The sequence below is a fragment of the Scyliorhinus canicula genome, chromosome 19, assembly GCF_902713615.1.
Source record: "Scyliorhinus canicula chromosome 19, sScyCan1.1, whole genome shotgun sequence".
Taxonomy (NCBI): domain Eukaryota; kingdom Metazoa; phylum Chordata; class Chondrichthyes; order Carcharhiniformes; family Scyliorhinidae; genus Scyliorhinus; species Scyliorhinus canicula.
This window is the reverse complement of record NC_052164.1, coordinates 101,365,284-101,392,873: the sequence shown is the minus strand read 5'-3', so window position 1 is coordinate 101,392,873 and position 27,590 is coordinate 101,365,284. Positions and strand designations below refer to the sequence as shown.

The following is a 27,590-nucleotide window of genomic DNA, read 5'->3' as shown; positions in this document are numbered from 1 at the left end:
ATAATGGGCGCGATTCTTCTGAGCAGGGGGGGTGGGAGAATCGCAGGGGGTGCCAGGGGGCCCTCCCGCAATTCTCCCACCCGGCGTGGGGAGCGGAGAATCGCGCCCATTATGTTTGAACACATGACACACATACCAAGTAAAGCAGTCGTTCCTCCATCAACAGTTAATGATCGTTTTTCTTTCATATGAGTATTAAATGTCCATGACACATCAACAGTGTAACTGGTCACCTGAAAACAAGGGAAGAAAATGAAGTGCCATTATATTTCAAATATTCGTCCATGATGCACTTGAAACAGAAACATGCTTTCAACTACAAAATGCAATGGGGCTCAGACATGTGTACATTAAATACTGCAAGGGCTGCGCTACTGAATTTTGATTCACCAGAAATCTCTTCTTGGGAGTGTATATTTCACCACCCGAGAAGTATTTTTTCCAGCACCTTAAATTCCTTTGATAAACGAAGATATGTTTATTGTTCAAGATATTAACATGCATTTATACAGCAACATTAATCTAAACAAATGTCCCACAGTATTTTACATGCTCAAGAAAAAGAAAGATAATGTGCAGGAGCAGTTAATATTTCTCAGGTCCTATTGTATAGTTAAACCCATTTATAACCTAGCCTTTGAGAAAATGCTTTTCTTTTTAAAAGAAAAAAAAAGAGCACAGAACGTTAGGGAAGGGGCTGTTCAAATAGTGATTCAAAGTACATCTCAGGGAAGACTGTTTCAGGGGTGTCTTGTATGCTTCATGATGGCTAGCGCACAAGTGAAAAGGTTACACATTCATCAAAGTTCCATTTTTGAACAATTTACTTTATTCCAAATTGTCCAACAAGGGCTCATTAGATCAAGTCCTGGGATGAAACGAATGATGAGGAAAGATTGATCAGAATGGGCCTATGTTTAGAAGACTTTTTTTTCTTTTATAAAGGTTTGTGGTGCGGTGGGCAAGTGTTCTGCCTTTCAGCCAAAAACTCTGGGTTCAAGTCCTACTCCAGGATGGAGCATTCAGAACACAGTCAAATAGCTTGAGCATCATTTTTTAATCCTCCCAACATACATCAATGCAAGTGGTAAGAGTGGGACAGATTCCTGGTCACCCAGGTGGTGGAAAGAAATTAGGAACCTCTACATCAATGTCCACAGCTCCAGGGTACAACATGCATGTGCAAGTGTATGCTGCCACAGTAACGCAGATCCCTAGGGGACCAGTAAGCTGATTGGCCACTGTGGATCAGGTTGGTGCCAACACCACAGGTGGAGTTCAATCCCTGTCCTGGCTGGGTTGAATTTGAGGTCTGCCTCCTTGCCCTACCCGTGCTGGTGGTCAGGTGCTGTGGGTCAGACCCACTTTCAGCAGAGAACGCAAGAAACATTCTTAAGAGCTTGACAGTGTAGACGAGAGAGGTGGCTTCCTCAGCTGGACAATCAAGAACTACAGGATGGAGATTTTATACAGAGACAAAAGGAACTTTCTTCACTCACGAGTTTGCTAGAGGGCTTGTTCAGTCACTGAGTACATTCAAGACTGAGATTGATTCATTTTTGGACACTAAGAGAATCAAGATATATGTGCATCAGGCATGAAAGTGAAGTCCAAGGTCTAGGATCGGACATGATCTATTAAAATGGTAGAATCAGTTAGAGAAGCCAGATTGACGAACTCCTGTTCCTATTTTCTTTGACGATTCATTTCTATCATGCCAACCAAAATATAGACAAGAGAACAGCACCACCAAAACCCAATACCTGCATTGGGTACTCAAGGTTATGCTACATCCACAATTTGATTCTCTTGAGAAATTCCCAATGGGACTTCCCAATCACCCTAAATCAGACTGCGCCAAAGATGTTATGTGATCAGCTAACAAGGCAATGTGCAAACATAATAATTTGCCCACTCCCTTCCAAACACTACCTGGCTTATAATGGTCATAGTCATGTAATAGCTCACCCTCAGGTCATTAGCATCTTAGATGGGAAAGTCAGTTTGAACCTGCATTCTACAATGCTGTGACATGATAGAGGGTACTAGTAAACAACAATGGCCCTGGTTAAGATGCAGTTGTAACTGGCAGATAGATCATTTCGACTTAAACCCTCAAGTGAAGGTTGACACGAGGTATATAATCTGTAATTAAGCTGCACACTGAACTATTAAAAGGGAGTTTGAATATTTACTTCACCTCAAGGTAAAGTACCAAATTAGTTTGTAAATTTTTTCCTGCACATTATATTTACCTTAATATTGGTGTCCATGTGCAGTTTCAAGTTAACAGCATCTTCTTTTATACTTTCAACTGTTACTGCTGGCATTGGAATTGCTATTAAAGAAAAGTAAGATCATATTCACAAATATTACAGCAACTACCCATAGCTCTCAGAATGGGTTTGGCAGATTTCACTATCCAGACAAATGGTTTCAACAAAATCAGCAACAATTTTGGGTTACTAAAGATTTAATTAAGTCAGTAGCCAAAATCTTCCAAAATTAATTTCTGGCATCTCAGATTTAATAATTTTGCTTCCAAATACATTTTAGAATAAAAATTTAAGGAAGCTAAAAATTTATATCCGTCTGCTTGGCTGGCATTCTCCCTGCATGCATCAGATAACCGAAGGCCAAAAGCTCTCCTCAAACTGGACAGTCAGAAAGCTGTACCTCCAGGCTCCATTTAGAAAGAAGCAAGACAAATCCAGTAGAACATGTGGAGGTGGGGGGAGTAGCTGAACAACTGGGGTGCTAGTGTGGACCTGCATCAGCCTCGCATTAAGTATTTTTTAAGAAACCTAGCTGGTGATCCACAAACAGACATTAGATCCATTGTTGTGCAAATCAGGGTCCTAACTCCCGTTTCAGGGAGGCACCAGGTAAAAGCAGAGAAACTGGGAACATAATCAGAAAATAATTGGAGCAGCTTACCCGTGGTCAGGCAACTAAGTGCAAGGTAACAATTCTCAGGGTTGGAATATTAAAAAACACAGAATCCAGTCGCAATGCTGGGGGAGGGGGAGTCACGAAATTGAAAGCAGTTTATGTTATCCGATTACACTTTTGTAACTAGTTCTGCTTATTATTTATTCCAAGTTGACACACATTGAATCCATGATCTGCACTTTTCTAACACTAGTACAGGGCTGGCTGCTGTAGTGAAGAGAGCTGGACACAAATTCTATAACCAGTGAAACAATTAAGGTATTTTAAAAATCAACCATCGACACATTAATTTCAAAGCATGGTCCAAATACTGCGCAAGTTTATGATCAGCTGATTTAAAAAAAATTTTTTAGAGTACCCAATTCTCATTTTTAATGAACAGCTTTTGACATAAGTATTCAATCTGGGTATAGCATTTAAATATATCCAACCTTTGTGATACAGACACTTGCACCAGCACTGTAACAGTGGCACTCAAAAACAGACTGCAAATTATAGTATATTGCACATCATTGGTTTCCCTATTTAGCAGCACTGTACCATGTCCTCGATTTGTCAAGATTGTTTTTGACTCGCTCCAGTTGCCGATCCCATGACTTGTAACGGCTGCAACCTGGAAACAATGGGAAAAAAGTATTATAGTCTGTTGAAATTATGATCCTGCTATCCATTACAAATTCTGACTCTAGTTAATCCCATGAACTACCTACAAAAACCTGAAATAGATGGTAATTGATGATATTTAATATTGGCACTGCCTCACTGATATTTATCGTCAGACACCTTATTCAGCATGGCCCAAGTGGCCTATTTCTGCACTGTAAATAGGATGGCAACATCCAGATTATAAATCACCTTCGAGAGTCCCCCCATAGTGCTACCCAATACATTTCTGAATCATGCATTTCAGTAAATTCCCAGCTTTGGCAAACTCAAGCTCAAATAACATAGCAGTTCATAGGAACTAACCAGAGATACCACTGACCTCTCCTGAAATGCATCTGACCGCTGCGGAAATATGCACAGGTATTGAAGGAGGACAGATGGTCATTACTGATGCCCTGCATATTGGAATAGCATGCTGAAATGCACAAATAGTGGCTTATCTGGAAGAGTGATAACCGAGCAAAGGTGCTATGCCACAGAGTGGGGAATTGGCGGTGAAGGACGGGGAGGAGAAAGGAAGAAAGGAAACAGGCAGGGAGAAAAAGCCAAATTAAATTACATTAAGTCTATTGTTCCTATATTTAAATACAAAGACACAACAATTTACACTATAATTTAAACATAACAAATTGCAAATTTAAATGGTGCCAGTTGTCAATCCATCACACTCACCCTGACTCTATACATGACGTCCATGTCCAGATTTCTAATCTCTATGTGGGGGTCAGTGCACTTCAGTGTAGTCCATTCATTTCTATTATTCTTGGTGTATTCCACCTGGGATTGGGGAGGAAGAACAAGGAGAAGCTCTAGGATTTACAACTTTCAAATGTCTGCAACACCACAATAGGCTCCTGTACTTGTAACTCCATACCAGACTGCCACATCAATAAGACATAGTAGTTATAATTCTGGGGAAGAAAATCTGTCACTTTGCACTCTCAGCATCAAGCACTTCTAGAAAAGTGGTACTCAAGATCAGGTTTCCCCCTTAACAGTGAAACATTAATACAAATCGGTTGAGAGATTCCATGTGCTGAACCTTCATACCATTTGGAATGGTAAAAGATTCCTGTCAACAATGCTATGGTTACACAACCAGATTGCTGGGACGCAGATTTCTCAGGTATAAAAAAAAAAGAGTTCATATTGTTTCTTGGCCTTTTGGCTAAGATGAGCATGGCATCACGTGTGATGCCTGGATCTGGTAGGTCTCTCTTGTGGAGACCATGAATTGGATTCCATTTGGATTGGATTTTGGAGCAGGCAAGGAGCTGGGTTAGGGGTTCATCCCTGTCCACACTCAAGCTCTGGCTTTGTAACTCTGATAAAGTAATGGAAAAAAAAAAAGAGTTAATTCCATACTTTTAGTTTTATGTAATGAACAATGCGGCACTAAGCATCGGGGCTAGTCCTGTGAATCTCCTTTTCTATTTTAAAACTTTTCAAAAAAGGACTGAAGGAATAGGATTTGATGAATATATGAGTTTTGTTAATGCGTTGTTCAAACTTACACGATACTCTCGAATCAGTCCATGTGTATTGATAGGGGGGTGCCAGGTGCAGGATATAGAACCATCATTCATTCCACTAGTCAGCTGGAGAAGTTGCGGTGGATCGGGTACTGCAACAAAAAAAAAAATGATGTGATCACTATATGTAGATTTAGTTTCACCTTTTTTCTAAAAAAAAAGGTTACGTGAATATCTATAAACAATCTCCTTTTACAAGAATTCCAGCATTTCACCAACACAAGTTAATGCTAAACTATGGCCAATATTTTCAAGAGCAGTAATGCACAAACTCAACTTTTGATATGGATTCCTAAATTCAATTGTCCTGACCAACCTTCACCTTCCACCATATAGAAGCTCGAGCTCATCCAAAACTCAGCTGGCACTGCCTGACGTACGTCAAATCCTGTTCACACATCACTAACTGTGCGTACTCCCTACACTGGCTCCTGGCTCCAGCAATGTCTCAAAAACGTGCAAATAATAATGAAAGAACATCTTGACCCAAAATTGTAACTAGGCTTCACGTCAAACAAGTAACATTCACACCATACAACTGCTGGTCAATGACCATCTCCACATGACATTCGATAATATTGCCATCACTGAATTCCCCATTGCTAACATGGATTAACACTGACCAGAGACTGAATTGAGCCAGCTGTAAAAAAAAATGCAGTGGCTTCAAAAGCATGTCAGAAGCTGGGAATTGTGCGACGAGTAACTCAGCTCCTGACTCCCAAATCCTGCCCACCATTGACAAGACACAAGCCTGGAGTTTAATGGAATACTCTTCACTTGCTTAGATGACTGCAGCTCCAGCAACCAGAAGCTTGACACCATCAAGGATAAAGCAGCCCACTTAATTACACCCCATCAGCTACCTTAAATATTTACTCCATCCACCACTGATGCAATAACAGCAGTGTGCACCATCTACAAGATGCATAGCAGCAACTCACCGAGGCCACTCTAACAGCACCTTTCAAATCCATAATCTCTACCATTTAGAATGACAAGGGTAGCAGGCACATGAGAACACCACCGCCTGCATATTCCCCTCGCACACATTATCAAGACTTAGAATTATATTACTGTCGCTGGCTCAAAGTCCTGGAGCTCTCTTTCTTACAGCACTGTGGGTGCACCCACATTATATAGGCTGCCGCGGTTCAAGAAAGTGATTCACTGCTATCCTCTCAAGGGCAATCAGGGATAGACAGTTGGTCTAGCCAGCAAAGCCATGCCCTGTAAAATAGCTTCTTTTGTTAAAATACTGCCTGACCTGCCTTGTATTTCCAACATTTTGTATTTTTATTTCAGATTTTCTGCATCCACACTATTTTGCTTTGTTTAAAATTTGCATCCTTTTAATTTCCTTCCATTGGCTCATTCCTGTACATCTCTAATGTCCTCCAGACTTGCAAGATCTCAAAGATCTCTGCACTCCTCTAATTCTATCCCCAATTTTCATAGCTTCACCATGCATCAACTGCACTGCCTAAAACCTGGGAGCTTTAGGGTTTCCTCCCTAAACCTCTGCAACTCTCTTCCTTTACAACTCTAAATTTAACACTTTGGCCAAGCTTTTGATAACCAACCTTAATCTGCTCAGTAATATATGACACACCTTGGGATATTTTACAACATTAAAGAGGTGCTATAAAATGCAAGTTGTTGGTGTGAAATTCAGAACTCGAAATAAGGACGATAATATCCTAAAGGTCCCCTTGTGAGGAACAAAAGGAAAATAAAAGGACAAAATAGGTACAACTCAGAAATAAAATTTTTTGATCTTCCCATCATCAAGAAATATTTACACCTGCATAAACCGGTGCAACCAAGATCAAAAAGGTTAGGCTTTTAACAATTTGTAGATTTTTTAGCAATTTTTTAGTTCAAATTTTCACAATGTGCATAAAATATTCTATAGTGAAATGGAGATTCCACTATTATAATAATAATCTTTATCAGTGTCACAAGTAGGCTTACATTAGCACTGCAATGAAGTTACTGTGAAAATCCCCTAGTCTCCACATTCCAGCGCCTGTTCGGGTACACTGAGGGAGAATTAAGAATGTCCAATTCACCTAACAAGCACATCTTTCGAGGCTTGTGGGAGGAAACTGGAGCACCCGGAGGAAGCCCACGCAGACACGGAAAGAACATGCAGGCTCCACACAGACAGAGACCCAAGCCGGGAATCGAACTCGGGTCCCTGGCGCTGTGAAGTAACAGTGTTAACCGGTGCGCTACCGTAAACTAAGCATTCATTGATAGGCAAGAGTATTTAGTACCATAGATCACACTTTCACGCAAATGGATGCTTCAGGAGACGCTACACCAGCAACTGTTAAGCCATTTTGCAGTTTTAGTTTCCCATTCATCAACAGTTTGATGGTGTCAGGGTCACTGTACATTGCAATGACCTTGCTTTTCAGAGTACACTGCATTAAGCACTTGCTTCGCAGATTTCAGCACAGAGCAAGGGAATTAGATGAGCAATTTGATTGTGGGTTGCAGTATGAAAATTGTGAAACCAATTCCAGGACCTATAACCGTTCTAAATTATTTTGTTCTGTAGTGATGAAGAAAATTGCACTTACAGCCCTCTGGTGTATGCAGTATAATACTATCTGACGCGTTGTAGACGTTAAGAAGGCAGTGCACTTGCACTTTCACCCGATAGTCTGTGTCAGGTTTCATAACAGTTATAACGAGAGCAGTTTTGTTGCCAGCTTCCAACGTCTTCCAGTGATCACCAACCAAACTGGAAGATAGAAAAATTTGTCACTCAAAAGTATATCATCGAGTCCCAGAAATGTTTTATATGCTTCAGTAACTGCAGGATGCTTGTGGCATGATAGATGAAGCCATTACCAAGTATCAGGAAGCATCTTGTCCTTCAGATGCTGACTGACTTGCTGTGCATCTCTGAATTCAAGTTTAACAACTAGAGTCTGGACTAAACTTTCTTTTCCTTTTTTCTCCTTCTCAATTTTCTGCCTTCCCACGTCATCTAGTTTGTTTTGATTCACCTCTGACTGAAAAGGTGTTGTATTAGAGCAGTTAAGGGCAACTGTTGATTTTCCCCTCTTCACCATAGTTGTGTCACACTGTTCTCTTTCCTCAGATCACCCCACAGTAATATGATTTAGATCAGAGTTTTTCAACCGTTCAATTACATTTTCTGTCCTTTTAGTTATAACACTGTACATAAAAGGTTACAAAACCTCAGGTATTTTAAATAAAATCCAATTTCACCTGTGTTGAGACTCCAGGTCAAGCGGGGCTGAAATTGACCATAAACTAGCCGTGTTGTGACAGGTTTACAATGTCCTGGAAATCTGCTGTCCTTACCCATCTGGCCTACATGTGACTCCACACCCACAGTAATGTGGTTGACTCCCAATACCACCCCCCCCCCCCCCCCCCCCCCCCGCCGAAATGACCGTGCGAGGCATTCCATTCAAGGGAAATTAGGAATGTTCAGGAATGTTGGCCTCGTCAGTGCCCACATCCCATGATAGAATTTTAAAAAAATTAAATTCTCCATGGTGCCGAATGCATTCAATGGGAATTTTGCAGAGGACAAATAAATTACACATCTTCACCCAAAATAAAGACTCTAGCAAAGGCATAGATAAATATACAAGCCTGCAAAATAGGACATATGGCCATTATTGTTTCTCTCTGCAGTTGTAGACAATGTTGATTATATCACATCATGTGCTGTACTGTTCTATGTTCTATGTCAAAGGACCACAATCACCTGGTGTGCGGTGAGCATCCTTACTGCACTGGAGAACCAGCCATTCATTACAGCTGGCCAAAGTCACTACTGGATTGATGAAATATTGAAACGACAGCAAATAATACGGACAGCATGTTGGTGCGTTTATGGAGACTATAAGCAATATTTTCCTCAAATATCAAATTCAATTCCCAGGACTAAATTGTGCCAAACAATCACAAGGCACTCTCCATCGAGGTATTATTGAAATATTAATCCCAAACACAGTTATCAATTACTGTAAAACATGAAAAGCAGAAAGCAGCCCCCCTCTCCGAACTGGACCATCAATAGCTTTCACAGTAGCCAATATACATCATGTAAACGTTTCCCAGAACTATCACTGTTCACTGATACTGCTCTTTTGATGGTTGCTAGCACTCCATTTGTAAAGACAAATGAAAAATGTAATGAAAATGAATATAAAACTAGTGTAGCAACTCTTCATACCTCTTACAAATATCTTGGAGCATATATGCGCAACTAGTTATGTAGGCAACTCTTTTGTAGTACTGTTGGTGGGAGTGGAATATTGAATAGAACGACTGGTAGCTCTTCCAATAGCGTCACGAGATCACTACAGACAAACCACCAGAGAATAAATAGCTGCAATATCTGAAGGCCAGCCACTCCAACAAAGTGACCAATGCTTCATGTGGCAGGAAGTATGCCTCCAGCTGGCCTCACAGACAGCTTTGAGCTGAAAGTGCAGACAGTGTGCAGCTAACTTGAAAGTCCATGCTTCAATTTGGAAACCAAATTACTCCTAGACGCACACGGGTAACACAAAGTAAAAAAATGTTCAATAGTATGCACTCTTTCCCCCAAAAGAAAATGTGAATTCACATGAGAAATGTAATCAGTTTGGGTCCAAATGTAAATTCCATTAGAGGCGGTGAAATGCATGATAATTGAAAACCGGGGGCAGTTCCGGGTAACATCCAATTTGTGCAAGTCTCTTTGGGGAAGAAAGGGAGAGTGGGAAGGGTGTAAAACAGAAAAACTATGAGATCATTACCTGTAGAGTACAACATAGGTACATGATGGCGGAAAATTCTTTGGGCGCTGCCACGTTAGAGAAACCGCACCATTAAAATCAAATTCCCACTGGAAATTGCGAACTTTATATGATATACTGATAGCTTAAAACAAGGGGGGGGAAAAGCACAAAATTAGTGCCAGAAATTTTTATAATACTGTACAAAATATCACTATCCATGTTGACTGGACCCTTTAGACTATATCAATTTCAGACATGCAGAAATACTACAACAATTCTATTATTAAATAACCTCTTAGTCAAAGGCAAACATGCTTGCTGGAAAATCTCAAATTGCTCATCTTGCTTTTATATGTAGCTTTCTTTGGCACCTCCTGGTCAACTAGTCAACCATTCAAAGCCACGCCTAACCCTGTCTGCACCCAACATCCTTCCCCCTTCCACATGCGCTTCCCAATGAGAATTCGTAGATCGGGATCAGGAGCAGAAACCTCATTAATATTTCACTATTGTGCAAGGTTGCGGAGGTCAAACTACCACCACCAAGATTCAAACTTTCGGGCCTTCTTAGGCCATGTGGCAATGAACACATTTAGTGACTGAGCCATTGCAGAAGTAATAGTTCTAATTAAAAATAAAAATGTTCTGTTAGTAGATTCAGCATGATTCTTCCCCTTAAAAGGGTCAATCAGCTTGAGCTAGATTCCAGCCTCTTACCTACTACTTGTGACTTACCTGAACAGTTCTTCTCATCACTGTTATCGGAACAGTCCAGAAATCCATCACAGCGTTCCAGTTGGCTTATGCACGTCTCCCCATCCTCACACACAGTTCCATTCAAACACAGTAATGGAATATGGGTAGCTGAAAATGTAGTTGTTCCAATAGAATGGAAGAACAAAGCAGTTTTAAATATCTCAGTTTGATGCAATAAAAAGAAAAGGTGAAACACTAAGCAGACCATTGTACATTTGAACGTTAAAGGTAGACTCAAAACATTTAACCCTCCCTTTCTCTTTCAGATATCATCAATTGGTACACTTCCAGTTTTCTGAAAATTAACTTTTACAGTTTTGTACTAATTTCTATGGAGAGCAATGCTGCTTTAAAACGAAAAATATCACAATAGACTTGCATAGTCATTATCCCAGCTTCGCTAATACTATAGATGGTTTTGGATTGGATTTGTTTATTGTCACGTGTACCAAGGTACAGTGAAAAATGTTTTTCTGCGAGCAGCTCAACAGATCATTAAGTACACAAAAAGAAAAGGAAATAAAAGAAAATACATAATAGGGCAACACAGGCAAGAAAGCATACAGGCAATCTATTCCCATAATTAAAATCTTGTGATTGTTGCATAAATATACAGTAGCAAGATGGCATTTTTTTTTCTTTATTCCCTTCCATGGTATAAAACATTTGAACTTTCACTTGTACGGATACGGACCAAATCACTAACTCAACTTATCGGTTACAGGAAAACAAAAAAGTGACAATTTCAATGCTACCAGTTGGTAGCATGGTGCATACAAACATAAGTAGCAAGGAATTATCTGAAACACTTGCAGATCGAGAAGGGACACTAAGCAAATGACAGAAATTTAACTGGCCTTGAACAAGCTTGAATTTTAACTGCTTCCGAAAGGAAACCTTTTAAGCACCTTGTCATTCTGTTAATTTGCAATTTATACTCCTCGCTGATGCAGAAGGTTTGTTCTAATACAAGTACTCACGGCAGTTCATTTCATCTGACCCATCACGGCAATCTCGATGACTGTCACACCGCTTCCAGTTGGGGATACACTTATGTCCTCGAACACAACGGAACTCAGAGAAGCTACACCTTCCAACAGATTTTGTAGTGGTTGATGTGGTTGTGTTTACTGCCAATACAGAACACAATATCAAAATAGCCCACAGCTTTAAAACAACCACATTACTGTCTCTTAAATACCAGAATGAGGTTAATTTCTTATGCAATAGATAAAGTGGGTTTTTAAATCAATCAATTTAGGTTACGGCATAATAAGTTGTTTACAGAAGTGGAGTTTTAAGAAAAATGTTTAATACTTGATTCAGTGCTTGAAATTATCAACATTAGCACTGTGAAACAGGACAGTTTCTGGGAATGTGTCAGGTTGAACAACTTGTTGGGTCAGGTACAGCATGGATGAATGGAGTGTACCTTTCAACCCTGCTACAACCTTCGAAGAGCTAAACATTTTTCCACAGTAGCAAGTTTTTAAAAATGTAATTTTTCTATCGTTTCTGTGGCTGCAACAAGAGGTTGCCAGTTTAATGCCAACTTAGCACTTCTGTGGTCCCATATCCCTTGAGAATAGTTTTAAAACTTCCGAACATTATATTGGAAACCTAATCAGCAGGGAGAGACTTCTATTCCATCACTGTGCTGGATCCAAGCCATATTCCCAGAGATAAAGTACAAATGTGCTCACTCAATCGACCACCCAGTTATTCAAATTTGAGCTATCTCCTTATTTTCAATTGTAGGTCATCTGAACCATTTGATTATCTTGACATTAAACACAAGTTTAGTGAGCTTTTATTCTCAATACACAGCTGTTCAGTTGAAAATAAGTGCCATCAGGGCCAATTTTAAAGGGTAGAACAGCCCACCACTGCAAGCTATGGTCATTAAAAAGATATCGGCCAACAGAGTGAACTGCTTTCAAAACATGACAAACCATTTTAACGCGAGGAAAGAAAATTAAGCTTCCAATGGATGGTTGGCTGAAGATAAAACTTTATTTACAAAGCAGACTTTCAAACAGCAGCATCAAGACTAAAAAGTAACACTGAATGGTTTGGAGCTCCAACAAGTCAATATGTTCAACAATTCATTAGTAATTGTTGACACGTGCACCAACAGCACAAACATTTTTCCTTTGGCCAATTCAAGATTTAGCAGGGATTTGTTATATCCGTATTAGAGAATGATACTAGCTACAATATCTCAAAGGAAATCAACTTAGTACGGAATACAAGTGTTTATACTTAAAAGTTAATGAGCCCTGATTATTGTCTGGAACTATTGTGGTAGGTTTTAAATGTTTCCTTGACCAAAACGAGCATAACAATATCAGGGAAAGAAAGATGTTGCTGATTTGCACTTCCAGACAGTGATGGATATTCCCAACCTGGATATTACAAAACAGCTTCAAAGAAACCTCATTTACTAACACTGCATGGATAAGCTTCCCATCTATATTTTTACTTACCTGAAAAGGTGGGGCAACCGTCCTCATCAGAACCATCTGGGCAGTCTTCATAACTATCGCACACCCAACTGTTGACAATACACCCTCCAGAATTACATCGGAAATGGTTTGGACCACAACTCGAAGGAGCCTGGGTAGTATGTTGACCAACCCAACCTAAAGCAATTGTAAATTCTGAGTCACGTCAAGTCTTTAACTTTTTGATGAAGAAATAACTTCAGGGTTTGAAATAAATTAGAAACTGTAAACTGCACTTCAGTCTCCAAAATCAACCCTTCTGTTTACTGCTAATTTGCCTCCATGCTCATCAAGTCATTCATTGACTGCTGAGCAATGGTTCCGTGAGCATCAGCTGAAGCAAGGAAAGGAAAGTAGGAACTAATCACATCCATAAAATTTCCATATACATCTTCATTCTCTTATGGAAAGTGCAGGAAATAGAGGGAAGTGGTCACTTCTTGGTCGAGAACCAAAAAGACAACAACTTTTCATTTGAATAGTTCTCTTTTCTCTTGCCTTCCTCACAAAGCACTTGTTTTGATAGTGGTTACTGAAGCACAACAGTAAGAATTGAAATATATTTCACCACCATTTAGGATTCTTTTGTTATCACCGTGAAAAACCTTGACTCAATTATCAGGATTACTGTGCCTATACATTTGCACAGAGGTACAATTTTCTGCAGTATGAGGCTATTTTAGGAATAAAAAGCTATGAAAGTACGGAAATAAATTAAAGTTACATAATAGCTTATCCTGCAAGGTGCAATATCAAATCCAGATATCATTACATAGAATGGATATTAAGTTACACTGGCAAGGGCTTGATGCTAGTTTTCTGTGCTCGCAAACATTGGTCATCAGCTCCAAGAGTTAGCAACCAATAGAGCAAGTTCTTTAATGGACTAACTAAATAAATGCACCAATGAGTATGACATTAAATCGCACCTTAATCTAACAAGGTCAATATTCTTCACTTTGCCCATTGTTCTTACCACCTTCAGTCATTCACTACCTTTCACCTATCCTCGATGTCCATTTGTTTGTTACCATCCAAAATGACAGCCTGATTCAGTTGATCTCGCATTCACCGAATAAGGTCATGGTATAAAGCCTTAATGACTAGTATATAAAGTTAACTGAAGCTTAAAAGTCAGGAGAGTGTTGCATTGTCAGAGATCATACAAAACCAAGATCCGATTTGCCTGCTCAGGTGAACTCTTAAGCGACCTCATTTGTATTGTCCGAGGAATAGCAGGGCGATCTCCCAGAGTCCTACCTAACATTCAACCATTAACCATATCCAACAAAAAGTTGACTAAAAATAAATCCGTAGCGTCATGTTTAGGTATGCGAGTGACTAAACTTCAAAAGTAAGCCATTTGCTAATGATAGGAAGGTTGCGGTGAGCTCCTTCTTCAAACTATAAAATTCACACACCCTCTCAACTTTATAAATTAAGTTTTGCTTCATTCTCTGTCCCCTAGTTTAGAAGGCGGCAGTCTCATTGAAACCTACAAAATTCTGAAGGGGCTTGATAGGGCAGACGCTGAGAAACTGTTTGATCAGTCGAGTAACCTTAAACACGGGGTCAAAGTCTCCGGATAGGTGCTTGATCATTTAGGACTGAGCCAAGAAGAAATTACTTCACTGAAAAGGGTTACAAATCTTTGGAGTTCTCCACCCCAAAGGATTGTGACTATCCCATCATTGAATACTTTAAGGTTGCGAGGCACACAAGATTTTGAGTCTCAGGGAATTGAGATATGGGGAGCAGGCTGGAAAATAGATTTGAAATCAGCGATCAACCATGATCATATTGAAAGGAGGAGCTCAATAGGCCTTTGGTCTACCCCTGCTCCTATTTCTTGTGCTATGTTCTTTTTCTGTCTCAAAAGAACTGCAACCAAGTGAAACTGACCACTCACCACAACACAGAATTCTATTATCCACTGAAAGTCAATTAAATCGTGCTCTTAAAATAACATGATGTGGAGATGCCGGCGTTGGACTGGGGTGAGCACAGTAAGAAGTCTTACAACACCAGGTTAAAGTCCAACAGGTTTGATTCAAACACGAGCTTTCAGAGCGCTGAGGAAGGAGCTGCGCTCCAAAAGCTCGTGTTTGAATCAAACCTGTTGGACTTTAACCTGGTGTTGTAAGACTTGTTAAAATAACATGGGTACATAGAACATAGAACAGTACAGCACAGAACAGGCCCTTCGGCCCTCGATGTCGTGCCGAGCAATGATCACCCTACTCAAACCCACATATCCACCCTATACCCGTAACCCAACAACCCCCCCCCCCCCCCCCCCCCTTAACCTTACTTTTTTTTAGGACACTACGGGCAATTTAGCATGGCCAATCCACCTAACCCGCACATCTTTGGACTGTGGGAGGAAACCGGAGCACCCGGAGGAAACCCGCGCACACACGGGGAGGACATGCAGACTCCGCACAGATAGTGACCCAGCCGGGAACCGAACCTGGGACTCTGGAGCTGTGAAGCATTTATGCTAACCACCATGCTACCGTGCTGCCCTAAATAGGAGCAGGGGTACACACAGATAATCAGATATTTTTGTGGTAATTTGTTTAAAAGGGCTCACAATCTGCACTATTTTAGTCCATCTGGTGCCTTACATCCCCATCACACCCTATTCACAATCACATTGATTAGATAGAATTTTTATACCAGGACAGCCATCTTCATCAGACCAGTCTCCACAGTCATTCTCTTTATCACACTTCCACCACGTTGGAATACAATTGTTATTTCGGCAGTGGAACTGAAAATATCTTGAGCAAACAGGTGCTTCAGTAGGAGATCCTGCAAAGATCAAATAAAGTTTTTTTTTAAAAACACAATCAACAAGAAACAAAACAGAACGATTTACACTGTAAAGCCCAGAAACAAGTATCCAAAATAATCAGCTAACAATGGGTTCCAAGGTTAGAAAATCTACTAAGTAATTAACTTCCAATTCAGTGATAGCTTGCCAAAGGATAATCCAACAATTACTCTTAAAATAGAACTTTCCCTAGCACTGTATTATAAATAGACAGGACTTGGATCTTCCACATTCTCATAACAGTACATACCAATACCGCACATTAAAGGAAAATATTAAACATGAAAGCTGCTCTTAAAATTTTAAACTGCTGAGCACCACGGTGAACTTTTTGAGACCCAAGTGACTCCACAATGAAACACTTCAAGGGTTGGAATTTTGGAGCCAAGTGTGAACAAGGTAACCCAATACTTGAGCCAGGTAGCTTCACATGCCATGGAAATGTAGAGTATCACCCAAAAATCTGGTTCATTAACGGCAGCGGGAGAGGTAGACCAGAGTTTCAATTCTTTTCACTTGATTAAAGATAGTCCTGCAAATCAAGCCTTAAAGGATGATGTAAACGAGCAGCAGAAATCTCATTCAGTACACTGCACATTTTTGAACTCGTTAATCCCCCAACAGGTTCATATGCACACTCGGGAGACTGCAAGCCACGACACTGCATTGAAGTCCATGTGCCCGTCCCTCTTGGGGCAAAGTGTGCAATCTATCTTCTGCAAATAAGGTATAGATTGAGTGTGTTAAAATTCTTGATTGAGCAATTTATCCCACTTGGCTCGCTAAAAGTAATGAAACATAGCCGAACCTCAGTAAAGTGGCCACTGGTAACCCAGATGTATTTTGCATGGCAGTTTCTGCAGATTTGAACATGTTCATAAATGACAAGGCTCCAGATGAACATTCTTTCCACTTAACTGCAATTTGCTTCATCAGAGTAGTCTCCACAATCATCTATGCCATCACACTTCCATAACATGTCAATGCACATCCCATTCGCGCATGTAAAACTGAAGGGTTCACAGGTTCTACCAAACTCATCTGTCCGTGCTATAAACATAAGCATCAATAGCAAAGTGTTAATACCACCATTTCTTAATTACAACCTGCTAGATTACAAACAAGCCTAATAATTAATTGCATAGTATGGACCTAAAGAAAATTACACTGGCAAGTTACCGTTGGCTGGCAGACATGGGCCACCAGCTCAAAGTTTGGAGGTCTCCTGTGTACATCTGACCTGTAGAATTTAACTGGAAGAACCTTCCGATTTGCCTTACTATTCATTTGCTTACAGATGTCAAATTATTCTTTATAAGATAAAATAAACGTTCAACCTAAACCAAAGTTTAAACAGACATGTTAATGTTTCAGGGGTGGTGGAGTTGTTGAGCGGGGGGGGGGGGGGAGTTAGTCCAAAAAAGGTGAAGTTTTTCCTTCTGCAACTTGACTGACCCACATGGGTCCGAGACAAATACTCTTCCCAGTTTGTTGCAATAGCAAATTGCACTGTTTTACCAAAGTTAAGACCTGCAATACTGCTGCTGCTGCAAAAAAGGAAGATCCCCAAGTTAGTTATTACTAGCCTGTGCTAGTAATATCTTGGAGCTGTGCTCCAGTGAGAAGAGAGGTTACACTTGATGTTGGATAAGCCTGTGGAACTTTTCACAAGTTTGGCTGGGTGTCTAAGTAATGGATTTCCACGCTGGGCAAACACCTGGCTGATGAAAATAACAAACTTATTTCCAGCAGTTTCTTGCTTTATTCCACTGCAGATTTACAATTTTTTGAAAAACCAAATTGGTCCTTTCAGTAACTTTACATTGCCATCAACCCCCCTCCAGTTAAGAATAGGTTGCTGCTTCTACAGTTATAATCTCCTCTGGAAAACCTTCTGTCACATTTAGGATTGAATTGGTGATTCAATTATTTTTCCTGAGAAAAGTTGAAACAGGCTAATGAAACAGCATTTTTGTAATTGGAGATCTTCTATGCATTTTTCAAATTCCAACAACGCAGTCAGTATTTTACCAATTACCTTTGTTATTCTGGGATATGCTTGGTTTGGTTTTAATGTTTTTCATATGTACAATCAGTATAGTTGCAGATTATAGTCAGTTGTGAAAACAATCTTGAAAAGGTATTTGAAAGTCTGTGAGGAAGGTTAGACAGTTGATAGTACAAAGTTGCACTCAGTGGAATGGGTTACAGTGTGTCTGATTCAATGCAAGGAGTGTCAGGAATAAGGGAGATGAACTTAGAGCATGGATCAGTACTTGGAACTACAATGTTGTGGCCATTACGGAGACATGGATTTCACAGGGGCAAGAATGGTTGTTAGATGTTCCGTGGTTTAGATGTTTTCAGGAGAATAGGGAGGGAGGTAGTTGAGGAGGGGGAGTGGCACTGTTAATTAGGGAGTGCATCACAGCTGCAGAAAAGGAGGTGGTTGAGGAGGGTTTGTCTACTGAGTCAGTATGGGTGGAAGTCAGAAACAAGAAAGGAGCAGTCACTTTATTGGGAGTTTTCTATAGACCCTCCCCCCAATAGCAGCAGAGAGGTAGAGGAACAGATTGGGCGGCAGATCTTGGAAAAGTGCAGAAGTGTTGTCATGGGTGACTTCAATTTGCCTAATATTGACTGGAACCTCTTTAGTGCAAACGGTTTGGATGGAGCAGATTGTATCAGGTGTGTACAGGAAGGATTCCTGACTCAATGTGTCGATAGGCCGACTAGGGGGGAGGCCATATTGGACTTGGTGCTCGGCGACGAACCAGGCCAGGTGTCAGATGTCTCGGTGGGACAGCATTTCAGTGACAGTGACCATAACTCCTCGACCTTTACCATAGTCACGGAGAGGGATAAGAACACAGTTTATGAAGGTATTTAATTGGGGGAGGGGAAATTATACTGTTATTAGACAGGAGCCGAGGAGCATAAAGCAGGAACAATTGTTCTTGGGGAAATGCACAACAGTAATGTGGGGATTGCATAAGGAGCACCTGCTGCGAGTGCTTAATCGTTTTGTCCAACTGAGACGAGGAAAGAATGATAAGGTGAAGGAGCCTTGGATGACAAGAGAAGTGGGGGTTCTAGTCAAGAGGAAGAAGGAAGCTTACGTAAGGTTGAGGAAGCAAGGATCTGGAACGGCTCTAGAGGGTTACAAGGTAGCCAGGAAGGAACTCAAAAATGGACTGAGGAGAGCTAGAAGGGGGCATGAAAAAGCCCTGGCGGGAAGGATTAGGGAACACTCCAAGGCATTCTACACTTACGTAAGAAATAAGAGGATGATCTGAGTGAGAGTAGGGCCGATCAGGGATAGTGGAGGGAACTTGTGCCTGGAGTCTCAAAAGATGGGGGGAGGCCCTAAATGAATATTTTGCTTCAGTATTCACTAGAGAGAGGGACCTTGTTGCCCATGAGAACAGTGTGAAACAGGTTAATAGACTCGAACAGGTTGATATTAAGAAGGAGGATGTGCTGGAATTTTGGAAAGCATTCTGGGCCTGACGGGATATACGCAAGGTTACTACGGGAAGTGAGGGAGGAGATTGCTGCGCCATTGGCGATGATCTTTGCGTCCTCACTCTCCACTGGAGTAGTACCGGATGATTGGAGGGAGGCAAATGTTGCTCCCCTATTCAAGGAAGGGAATAGGGAAATCCCTGGGAATTACAGACCCATCAGTCTTACGTCTGTGGTGAGAAAAATATTGGAAAGGATTCTGAGAGATAGGGGCGAGCGATTCTCCGAGCCCCGCGCTGGGCTGGAGAATCGCCGCAACTGCGCCACGCTGCCGCCGCGCAATTTTCCAAGGCGCAGAGATTCGGTGCCATTTGTGCCGGCGCAGCACCGGCCGCTGGAATCAGCAGGGCCGCCAATTCTCCGACCCGGATGGGCCGAGCGGCCGCATGTATACGACAGAGTCCCACCGACGCTGTTCACCCCTGGTCGCTGCCAGCAGGAACTCTGCGCGAACCGTTTGGGGGGGGGGGGGGGGGGGGCCTGTTGGGGGGTTGCTCAGTCTCCGGTTGGGGGCCTCCGATGGGGTCTGGCGGGCGGGCCAGCCTCTCCCCTTCCCACACCCCCCCCAACCCCCCCGGGCCTACTTTCCCACGCGACCGGCCCCTGAACACCGACGCCATGTTGAATCGGGGCCGGCGCGGATAAGAAGTCCCCTGCGCATGCACGGGTTGGCGCGGCGCCCATTTGACACCAGGAAACGAGGCTGGAGCAGCATGAACTGCTCCAGCGCCGTGCTGTACCCCTGTGGGGGACAGAATAGGTCGCACCCGGGCCCGGTCCGCACCATCCTGAAACGCCACGGCGTTCATGACTGTGCGAACACTTGGGCTCCATTTAGGAGAATCGCCCCCAGGATTTATGATTATTTAGAAAAACAGTTTGATTAAATATAGTCAGCATGGCTTTGTGACGGGCAGGTCATGCCTCACAAGCCTCATTGAATTCTTTGAGGATGTGACGAGACACATTGATGAAGGTCGGGCAGTGGATGTGGTGTATATGGATTTCACGAAGGCATTTGATAAGGTTCCCCATGGTAGGCTCATTCAGAAAGTCAGGGGGCATGGGATACAGGGAAAGTTGGCTGTCTGGATACAGAATTGGCTGGCCGAAAGAAGACAGCGAGTGGTAATGGATGGAAAGTATCCCACCTGGAGGTCGGTGACCAGTGGTGTCCCGCAAGGATCTGTTCTGGAAACTTCTGCTCTTTGTGGTTTTTATAAATGACTTGGATGAGGAAGTGGAAGGGTGGGTTATTAAGTTTGCCGATGACACAAATGTTGGTGAAGTTGTAGATAGTGTTGAGGGTTGTTGCAGGTTACAGCAGGATATTGACAGGATGGAGAGCTGGGCTGAGAAGTGGCAGATGGAGTTCAACCTTGATAAATTTGAAGTGATTCATTTTGGAAGGTCGAATTTGAATGCTGAATATAGGGTTAAAGGCAGGATTCTTGGAAGTGTGGAGGAACAGAGGGATCTTGGGATCCACATAGGGCGGTTAAGGAGGCACATGGTGTGTTGGCTTTCATTAACAGGGGGATTGAGTTTAAGAGCCGCGAGGTTTTACTGCAGCTTTATAAAACTCTAGATAGACCACACTTGAAATATTGTGTTCGGTTCTGGTCGCCTCATTATAGGAAGGATGTGGATGCTTTGCAGAGGGTACAGAGGAGATTTACTCAGATGCTACCTGGACTGGAGGGCATGTCTTATGAAGAAAGGTTGAGAGAGCTAGGGTTTTTCTCACTGGAGCGAAGAAGGCAGAGAGGTGACTTGATAGAGGGGTACAAGGTGATGAGAGGCATGGATAGAGTGGGTAGCCGGAGACCTTTCCCCAGGGTGGAAATGGCTGTCATGAGGGGACATAATTTTAAGGTGAGTGGAGGAAGGTATAGGGGAGATGTCAGAGGTAGGTTCTTTACACAGAGTGCTGGTTGTGTGGAATGCGCTGCCAGCAGAGGTGGTGGAGTCAGAGTCATTAGGGATACTTAAGCGACTCTGAGACAGGCACATGGACAGCAGTAAATTGAAGGGGTGTCGGTTAGGTTGATCTTACATTACGATAAATGGTCGGCACAACATAGTGGACTGAAGGGCCTGTACTGTGCTGTTTATGTTCTATTTTACAACCAGTTTGCACATTAACAATAAATGCTGGAAATCTTTCACCAATGAACTACATAGAACATAGAATCTCTACAGTGCAGAAGGAGGCCATTCGGCTCATAGAATTTGTACCGACCCTCTGAAAGAGCACCCTATCTGGGCCCAAGCCCCCACCCTATCCCCATAACCCTACCTAATCTTTTGGACACTAGTGGGCAATTTAGCATGGACAATCCAGCTAACCTGCACATCTTGGGACTGCAGGAGAAAACCTACGCAGACACGAGGAGAAAGTGAAAACTCCACACCCAGTCACCCAAGGCTAGAATTGAACCCGGGTCCCTGGTGCTGTGAGGCAGCAGTGCTAACCACTGTGCCATCTCTAGTCACCTCAGCAGACTTTCCAACTTTTATCTTAATATGGTAAATTTTTACTAAATAGATACATACAACAGAATGCATAATTTGGATCTTCATCTGAACCATCTTCGCATTGTGGGGTTCCATCACACAACATGAAGCTGTTAAGGCACCGGCGTTTGTCCTTACAGACAAAACTCATATACTGAGAGCACAAAGGATCTGGAAAACAGACGAGAGAAGAACAAGGTAGGCTTCCAGGTTTAATCTATATGTAACAGCAACTTTCTTCCCATAGCATCCATGCAGGGAAAGGGAAATACATTAAAAATAATGGTTCCATCCAGAGTAAGGGAAAAAAAACATCATTTGGGAGTCAAGAATACAGAAACAAGATTCCTAGCAAACAATATGTAACTTTCTAGAAGTTGGAAGAAAATTACCCATTAGCTATTAACAATACTAATGGAGAAAGATACCACTAGATGGTCCTTGAGCAGGCCTCCAATCCTGTCTTCTCATGATAAAATATTCCAAAGTATTCTTGCATCTATTGAAGAAAACCAAATTGTTGGTGCACAATTATATGTTTTGAGTATTTAAGAGCACTATGTTATTCGGCAATGTTGTCCCAACCTCTTGCAATACAAATTTGTCAAACTGAATTATGCAAGCTTAATTACAGCTGAAGAGTAAAAAAATACTCACTGCAGTTTTCCTCATCTGATCTGTCAGTACAGTCTGGTACACCATTGCAAACTTTCGTCAGTGCAATACAGCTACCGTTGCTACAGTGAAATCCATTACACGTGGTATTATCTGGGTAATAGGATGGAAAAGGGGAAAAGACGACAAATGTATCAAGACATTTTGGAATTAATAAAGACGCACTCAAAACCAGCCAGATCATGCAGTTCAAAACATTAAGCAGTCCAGTCGAGAATACAAGAACCGTAACATTGGCTTGCCAAATAACAATTGGTGTACTAATAAAACGGTGTTTAATTTGGAAAAGCAAATTGTGACAGAGCAAGGACCACAAAACAGTCTCTGCATATTTGTTATTACCACAGCAGCAGATTTCCACACTTCAGATATTGATAAGTTTGCACCCTTATCGATATGACTCCTGGGATGGGATTCCCCGATCCCACTCCGGGCCGGAGAATCGGCGGGGGGGCGTGAATCCCGCCCTGCTGACGGATTCTCCGGCGCTGGTTTTTCGGCGGGGGCGGGAATCGTGCCGTGCCGGTCGGGGGCCATGGCAGCGCCCCTCCCCCCGGCGATTCTCCGCCCCACGATAGGCTGAGTGGCCGCCCGTTTTCGGCCGGCGTACATTAGACTAGGTCCTTACCGGCGGGACCTGGCTCTGCGGGCAGCCTGCGGAGTCCTCAGGAGTGGGCCCCACGGTAGCCTGGCCCGCGATCAGGGCCCACCGATCCGCGGGGGGGGGGGGGGGGGGGGGGGGCCTGTGCCGTGGGGGCACTCTTGCCCTCTGCGCCGCCGGTGTAACGGTCCGCCATGGCCGGTGCAGAGAAGAAACCTCCTGCGCATGCGCTGGAAAGACGCCAGCACGTGCTGGCACTCCCACGCATGAGCCAACTCGCGCTTGCCAACGGAGGCCCTTCGGCGCTGGTTGGTGTGGCGCCAAGCCGTTCGGCGCCAGCTTGCGTGGCGCCAACCCCGCCGTCGCCTGCCTAGCCCTTGAAGGTGCGGAGGATTCTGCGCCTTCCGGGTGACCCGACGCCGGAGTGGTTCACGCCATTCCTTGGCGCCGGGACAGCCCACCCTGCCAGTTATCGGAGAATCCCGCCCCTAATCTCAGAATTCAGATGAAATCATCAGCCTGAAAGGTCAACTCTTTCCTTCTCCACCGATGCTTTCAGACCTGCTGAACATTTCTAGCACATTCAGATTTCCAGCATCCACAGTATTTTGCATTAGTAAATGTGCAATCTGGCTAAGTGAACTGTGCATGAACCAGATTAGGGCCCAAGCATCATTAGCGTGCATTCCATCACTCGCAGTGCAATGTCATAATAAGAAGAACCTTTACTAACATCACAAATAGGCTTACATAGACACTGCAATGAAATTACTGTGAAGAACCATCTACAGATCAAAGTGACAAAAACTTGCCTTTTTCATGAATTGAACTTGGAATCAGATAAATATCTGTAACCCTATTGAGGTATGTTATACTGAAAACTAACAAGTCAAATCGTGGTAGCAAAATACTGTATCTTTGTTCCAGACCCAAATGTAGATCAGTATTATATTGTACCCTGACAATGCTCACCCTCTACCTCATCACTGCTCTTGACTCCTCCACTGCTATTAAATTATCAAATTGTTTATCTGACACATACTACTAATGAGTAAGTTCCTCCAATTAAATGTGGGGCAGCACGGTAGCACACATGGCTAGCAGTGTGGCTTCACAACACCAGGGACCCAGGTTCGATTCCCTGCTGGGTCACTGTCTGCACATTCTCCCAGTGTCTGTGTGGGTTTCCTCCGGGTGCACTGGTTTCCTCCCACAGTCCAAAGACGTGCAGGTTAGGTGGACAGGCCATGCTAAATTGCCCTTAGGTGTCCAAAAAAGGTTAGGAGGGTTATGGGGCTAGGATGGAAGTGAGGGCTTAAGTGGGTCGGTGCAGACTCGAGGGGCCGAATGGTCTCTTTCTGCACTGTATGTTCTATGTTCTTAAATACTGGGGAAGACGTAAAGCCACTGTTTTCAGTCCCCACTCAAAACTCTGATCCCCAACAGCTCTTGCCGGTCAATCAGAGATTAGGCTGTCTGTATGGCACCTCAACACCATACTTGATCCCGAGATGAACTTTTGATCTTTTATTTGTGCGATCACCGAGACCGCCTGTTTCTACTTCTAAACACCTCTTGCTTCAGCTCATCTGCTACTGAAATTCTCATTCATGCCAAAGACTCGACGATTTCAATGCACCCCTGGTTGGTCTCCCTTCTAACCTGGAGGTCATTCCAAAACTCTACTACTTATGTCTTAACATACAGCCAGACCCATTCATCGATCATCCCCGTGCTTGCTGAGCCAATGTCTTGACTTTAAAATTCCCATTCTGGCTTTCAAATTCCTCCATGGCCCCACCCCTCTCGCTGTCTCCACATTTCTCCACGATCTTCCAAGATAGCTGCACTCCTCCAATCTTCTGTGCATTCCCAATTATAATTGCTCCACCATTGGTGGCCATGCCTTCAGTTGCCGAGGCCTCGAGGTCTGGAAATCCTTCTGTACACTTCTCCACCCTTCACGCTTTCCTCCTTTAACACACTAAGCAAAATCTCTCTCTCTTTCACCCAACTTTTTTGTCATCTGAAGTAATTTGTGGGGCCTGGCATATTTTGTTTAATTAATGTTTTATTATTTTGCTACTTTGACAATATCAGATGAATATAAATGGTTGATAAACAAACATAGAACAGTTAATTTTCTTTTAATCCCAAGGCTGCTTAACTGTGACTTTGTAATAATTCAAATCTGTAATAAATTTTCTATTTCTAGGCCCTCCAAAATACACAAGATAGAGATAGTGATTTTAATACAATGCCCCCCAGGATAGAGGGATATCAACCACATTTCTGGCTGCTTGAATTATATTAACGGAGGCTGGACTAAAATCTGGTTTTCACCATTAAACCAAATAAAATCTCATTGTTTATTTCAGCTACTACCAGATTACAAAATAGCGAGAGAAATATAGGGAGCACGCAAGGCGTACCCACAGACTTCTTACCACAGCGAGTCAAATTTTCATCAGATCCATCACGGCAATCATCATCCCCATCACAAATCCACCTGAGTGGGATACAGTGTCCGTTGCGACATGAAAAGTTGCTCGCGTCACAGGTATGTTTACTTGCTGAAGAACAGCAATGATGAAGCATTAACGTTTCTTGTGACACACCAGCAATGTAATTACATACAATTTATAGCAACTTCCGGAGTTCAAATGTGCTTCTGCTGTGCAGTATGCTAAAGCATGCATTTTAGTCAAATGTCATTCTTCAAAAGTGCAAATAAGAGTTTCTAACAGAGTTTCATGTTCAATCCACTACTCTTCACAGTACTTTAATTTAAAGTGATCAACAAACAAATCAAGTCTGCTTACTTTGAAAATGCCTCGTTTTCTTATTTCGGAAGGAGGTTTAAATACCCCCAGAACTTCCAAGGACGGTAATCACATCTGGATTGCCATTCTGCTTCTTTTTACTTACCCTGGGCAAGAGTGGCACATTTCTCACCCACTCTTCTGATCCGAGCCTAGTAAGATGTGCAGTGTGCCTGGTTCCCCATGCCTTCCAATGCAGGGGAACTAAAGCCACGCCACCTTTTAGCAACACTAGTGCCACAAACCAAGTAAGTTTAACGGTCCATGTGTTTAAATGCACTATGAGAAGCCAGGGAGAAAGTAAATCTATAAGTGGGTAGGATGGGGTGGGGATGGCATCAGTCGTGCAGTTACTCAGGAATTAGAAGTGGTTTTAAATCGTTACTTTTTTCTGGGTAACTATTCTGTTAAGAGAGTCGGAACCGTCCAAAGTCTCCAAGTTAAATTAGAAGATCCAATGATTCCCAGTGTAGGGTAATTGCCCATCAACTATTGCTACTGGAGCAGTCCTTACGTGGAGACTTCGGTTTTTGGGCCGACGACACACACACACCCGAGAACAGAGGTTCTGGGCCCATAATGTGTCGGATTCTCCAGTCTCGTCTTTGGTGGGACCCGCTGCAAGCAACAGAAATTTTGGCGTTCTAGCCAAATCTCCATTCACTCTCAGCAGCACTGGAAAATCCCAGCTACAAATGAGGACAGAAGATTTCATTCTCTTAATATGTGCCCACCAATGAAACAGCTTGAAAACACGACACAAATGCCAAGTGACCAAACTACACTCCTGGTTTTCATACTGGAGTTTACTCTTAACGCAACAATTAAAACAAAATGAATCCATTATCTCAGATTATTACTTCCTCTGCCATGGCTTGAACTGCATAGTACTTATGTCACAGCACAGTACTTACGCCAATAAGAAACTGAATCAAAATGTTGCTCCTTGCTTAAATTTAGTAAACTTCAAAAAATATTTCAGGACATTGATCTTTCAAAAATAACAGCATTGTAACTAGTATTAGATCTTGGCTCACCTCGTTCATTTTGGATACTAACTGTCATAAATATAGTAAACTGGCCGCCCACATAACCATATGCACTGGGAATGAACTCCGGGATCTGATGGTTTTTAAAGACACTCGGCTAACCATTTACCAAAAATGAGCCAGGGGAATGCTACATCACCTCTTTTCAAAAACAAATCCAAAGAACTAACCAAGTTAAATCCCAACAAAGTTCACAGCAACAAATTAATGATTACTTACCTGTGCAGTTTAGTTCATCTGACCAATCTCGGCAGTCATTGTCCCCATCACACATCCAAGACGAGCGAATGCACATGCCAGTGGCGCAAGTAAATTCGTCACTCCTACAGCTGTTCAATGCTGTCGGGGTTTTAAGGGAAAAGAATTACAATGCCAAGGTT

General features: G+C 42.4%; 1 protein-coding gene across 1 annotated transcript in view; it reads right to left on the bottom strand.

Moving 5' to 3' along the window:
* The window catches only part of sorl1 (sortilin-related receptor, L(DLR class) A repeats containing), a 203,277-nt gene that overhangs the window by 24,949 nt on the left and 150,738 nt on the right, over positions 1-27,590 (bottom strand). Inside the window, exons 25-40 of the mRNA XM_038779169.1 lie at positions 27,430-27,549; positions 25,787-25,912; positions 22,721-22,831; positions 22,103-22,234; positions 16,940-17,071; positions 15,865-15,999; positions 13,168-13,323; positions 11,662-11,811; positions 10,661-10,789; positions 9,944-10,067; positions 7,739-7,902; positions 5,133-5,242; positions 4,291-4,395; positions 3,493-3,565; positions 2,256-2,338; positions 137-233 (exon numbers count right to left, since the gene is read on the bottom strand). Coding sequence (XP_038635097.1) covers positions 137-233; positions 2,256-2,338; positions 3,493-3,565; positions 4,291-4,395; positions 5,133-5,242; positions 7,739-7,902; positions 9,944-10,067; positions 10,661-10,789; positions 11,662-11,811; positions 13,168-13,323; positions 15,865-15,999; positions 16,940-17,071; positions 22,103-22,234; positions 22,721-22,831; positions 25,787-25,912; positions 27,430-27,549 — 1,947 coding nt within the window. The remainder of the gene's footprint in view (positions 1-136; positions 234-2,255; positions 2,339-3,492; positions 3,566-4,290; positions 4,396-5,132; positions 5,243-7,738; positions 7,903-9,943; positions 10,068-10,660; positions 10,790-11,661; positions 11,812-13,167; positions 13,324-15,864; positions 16,000-16,939; positions 17,072-22,102; positions 22,235-22,720; positions 22,832-25,786; positions 25,913-27,429; positions 27,550-27,590) is intronic.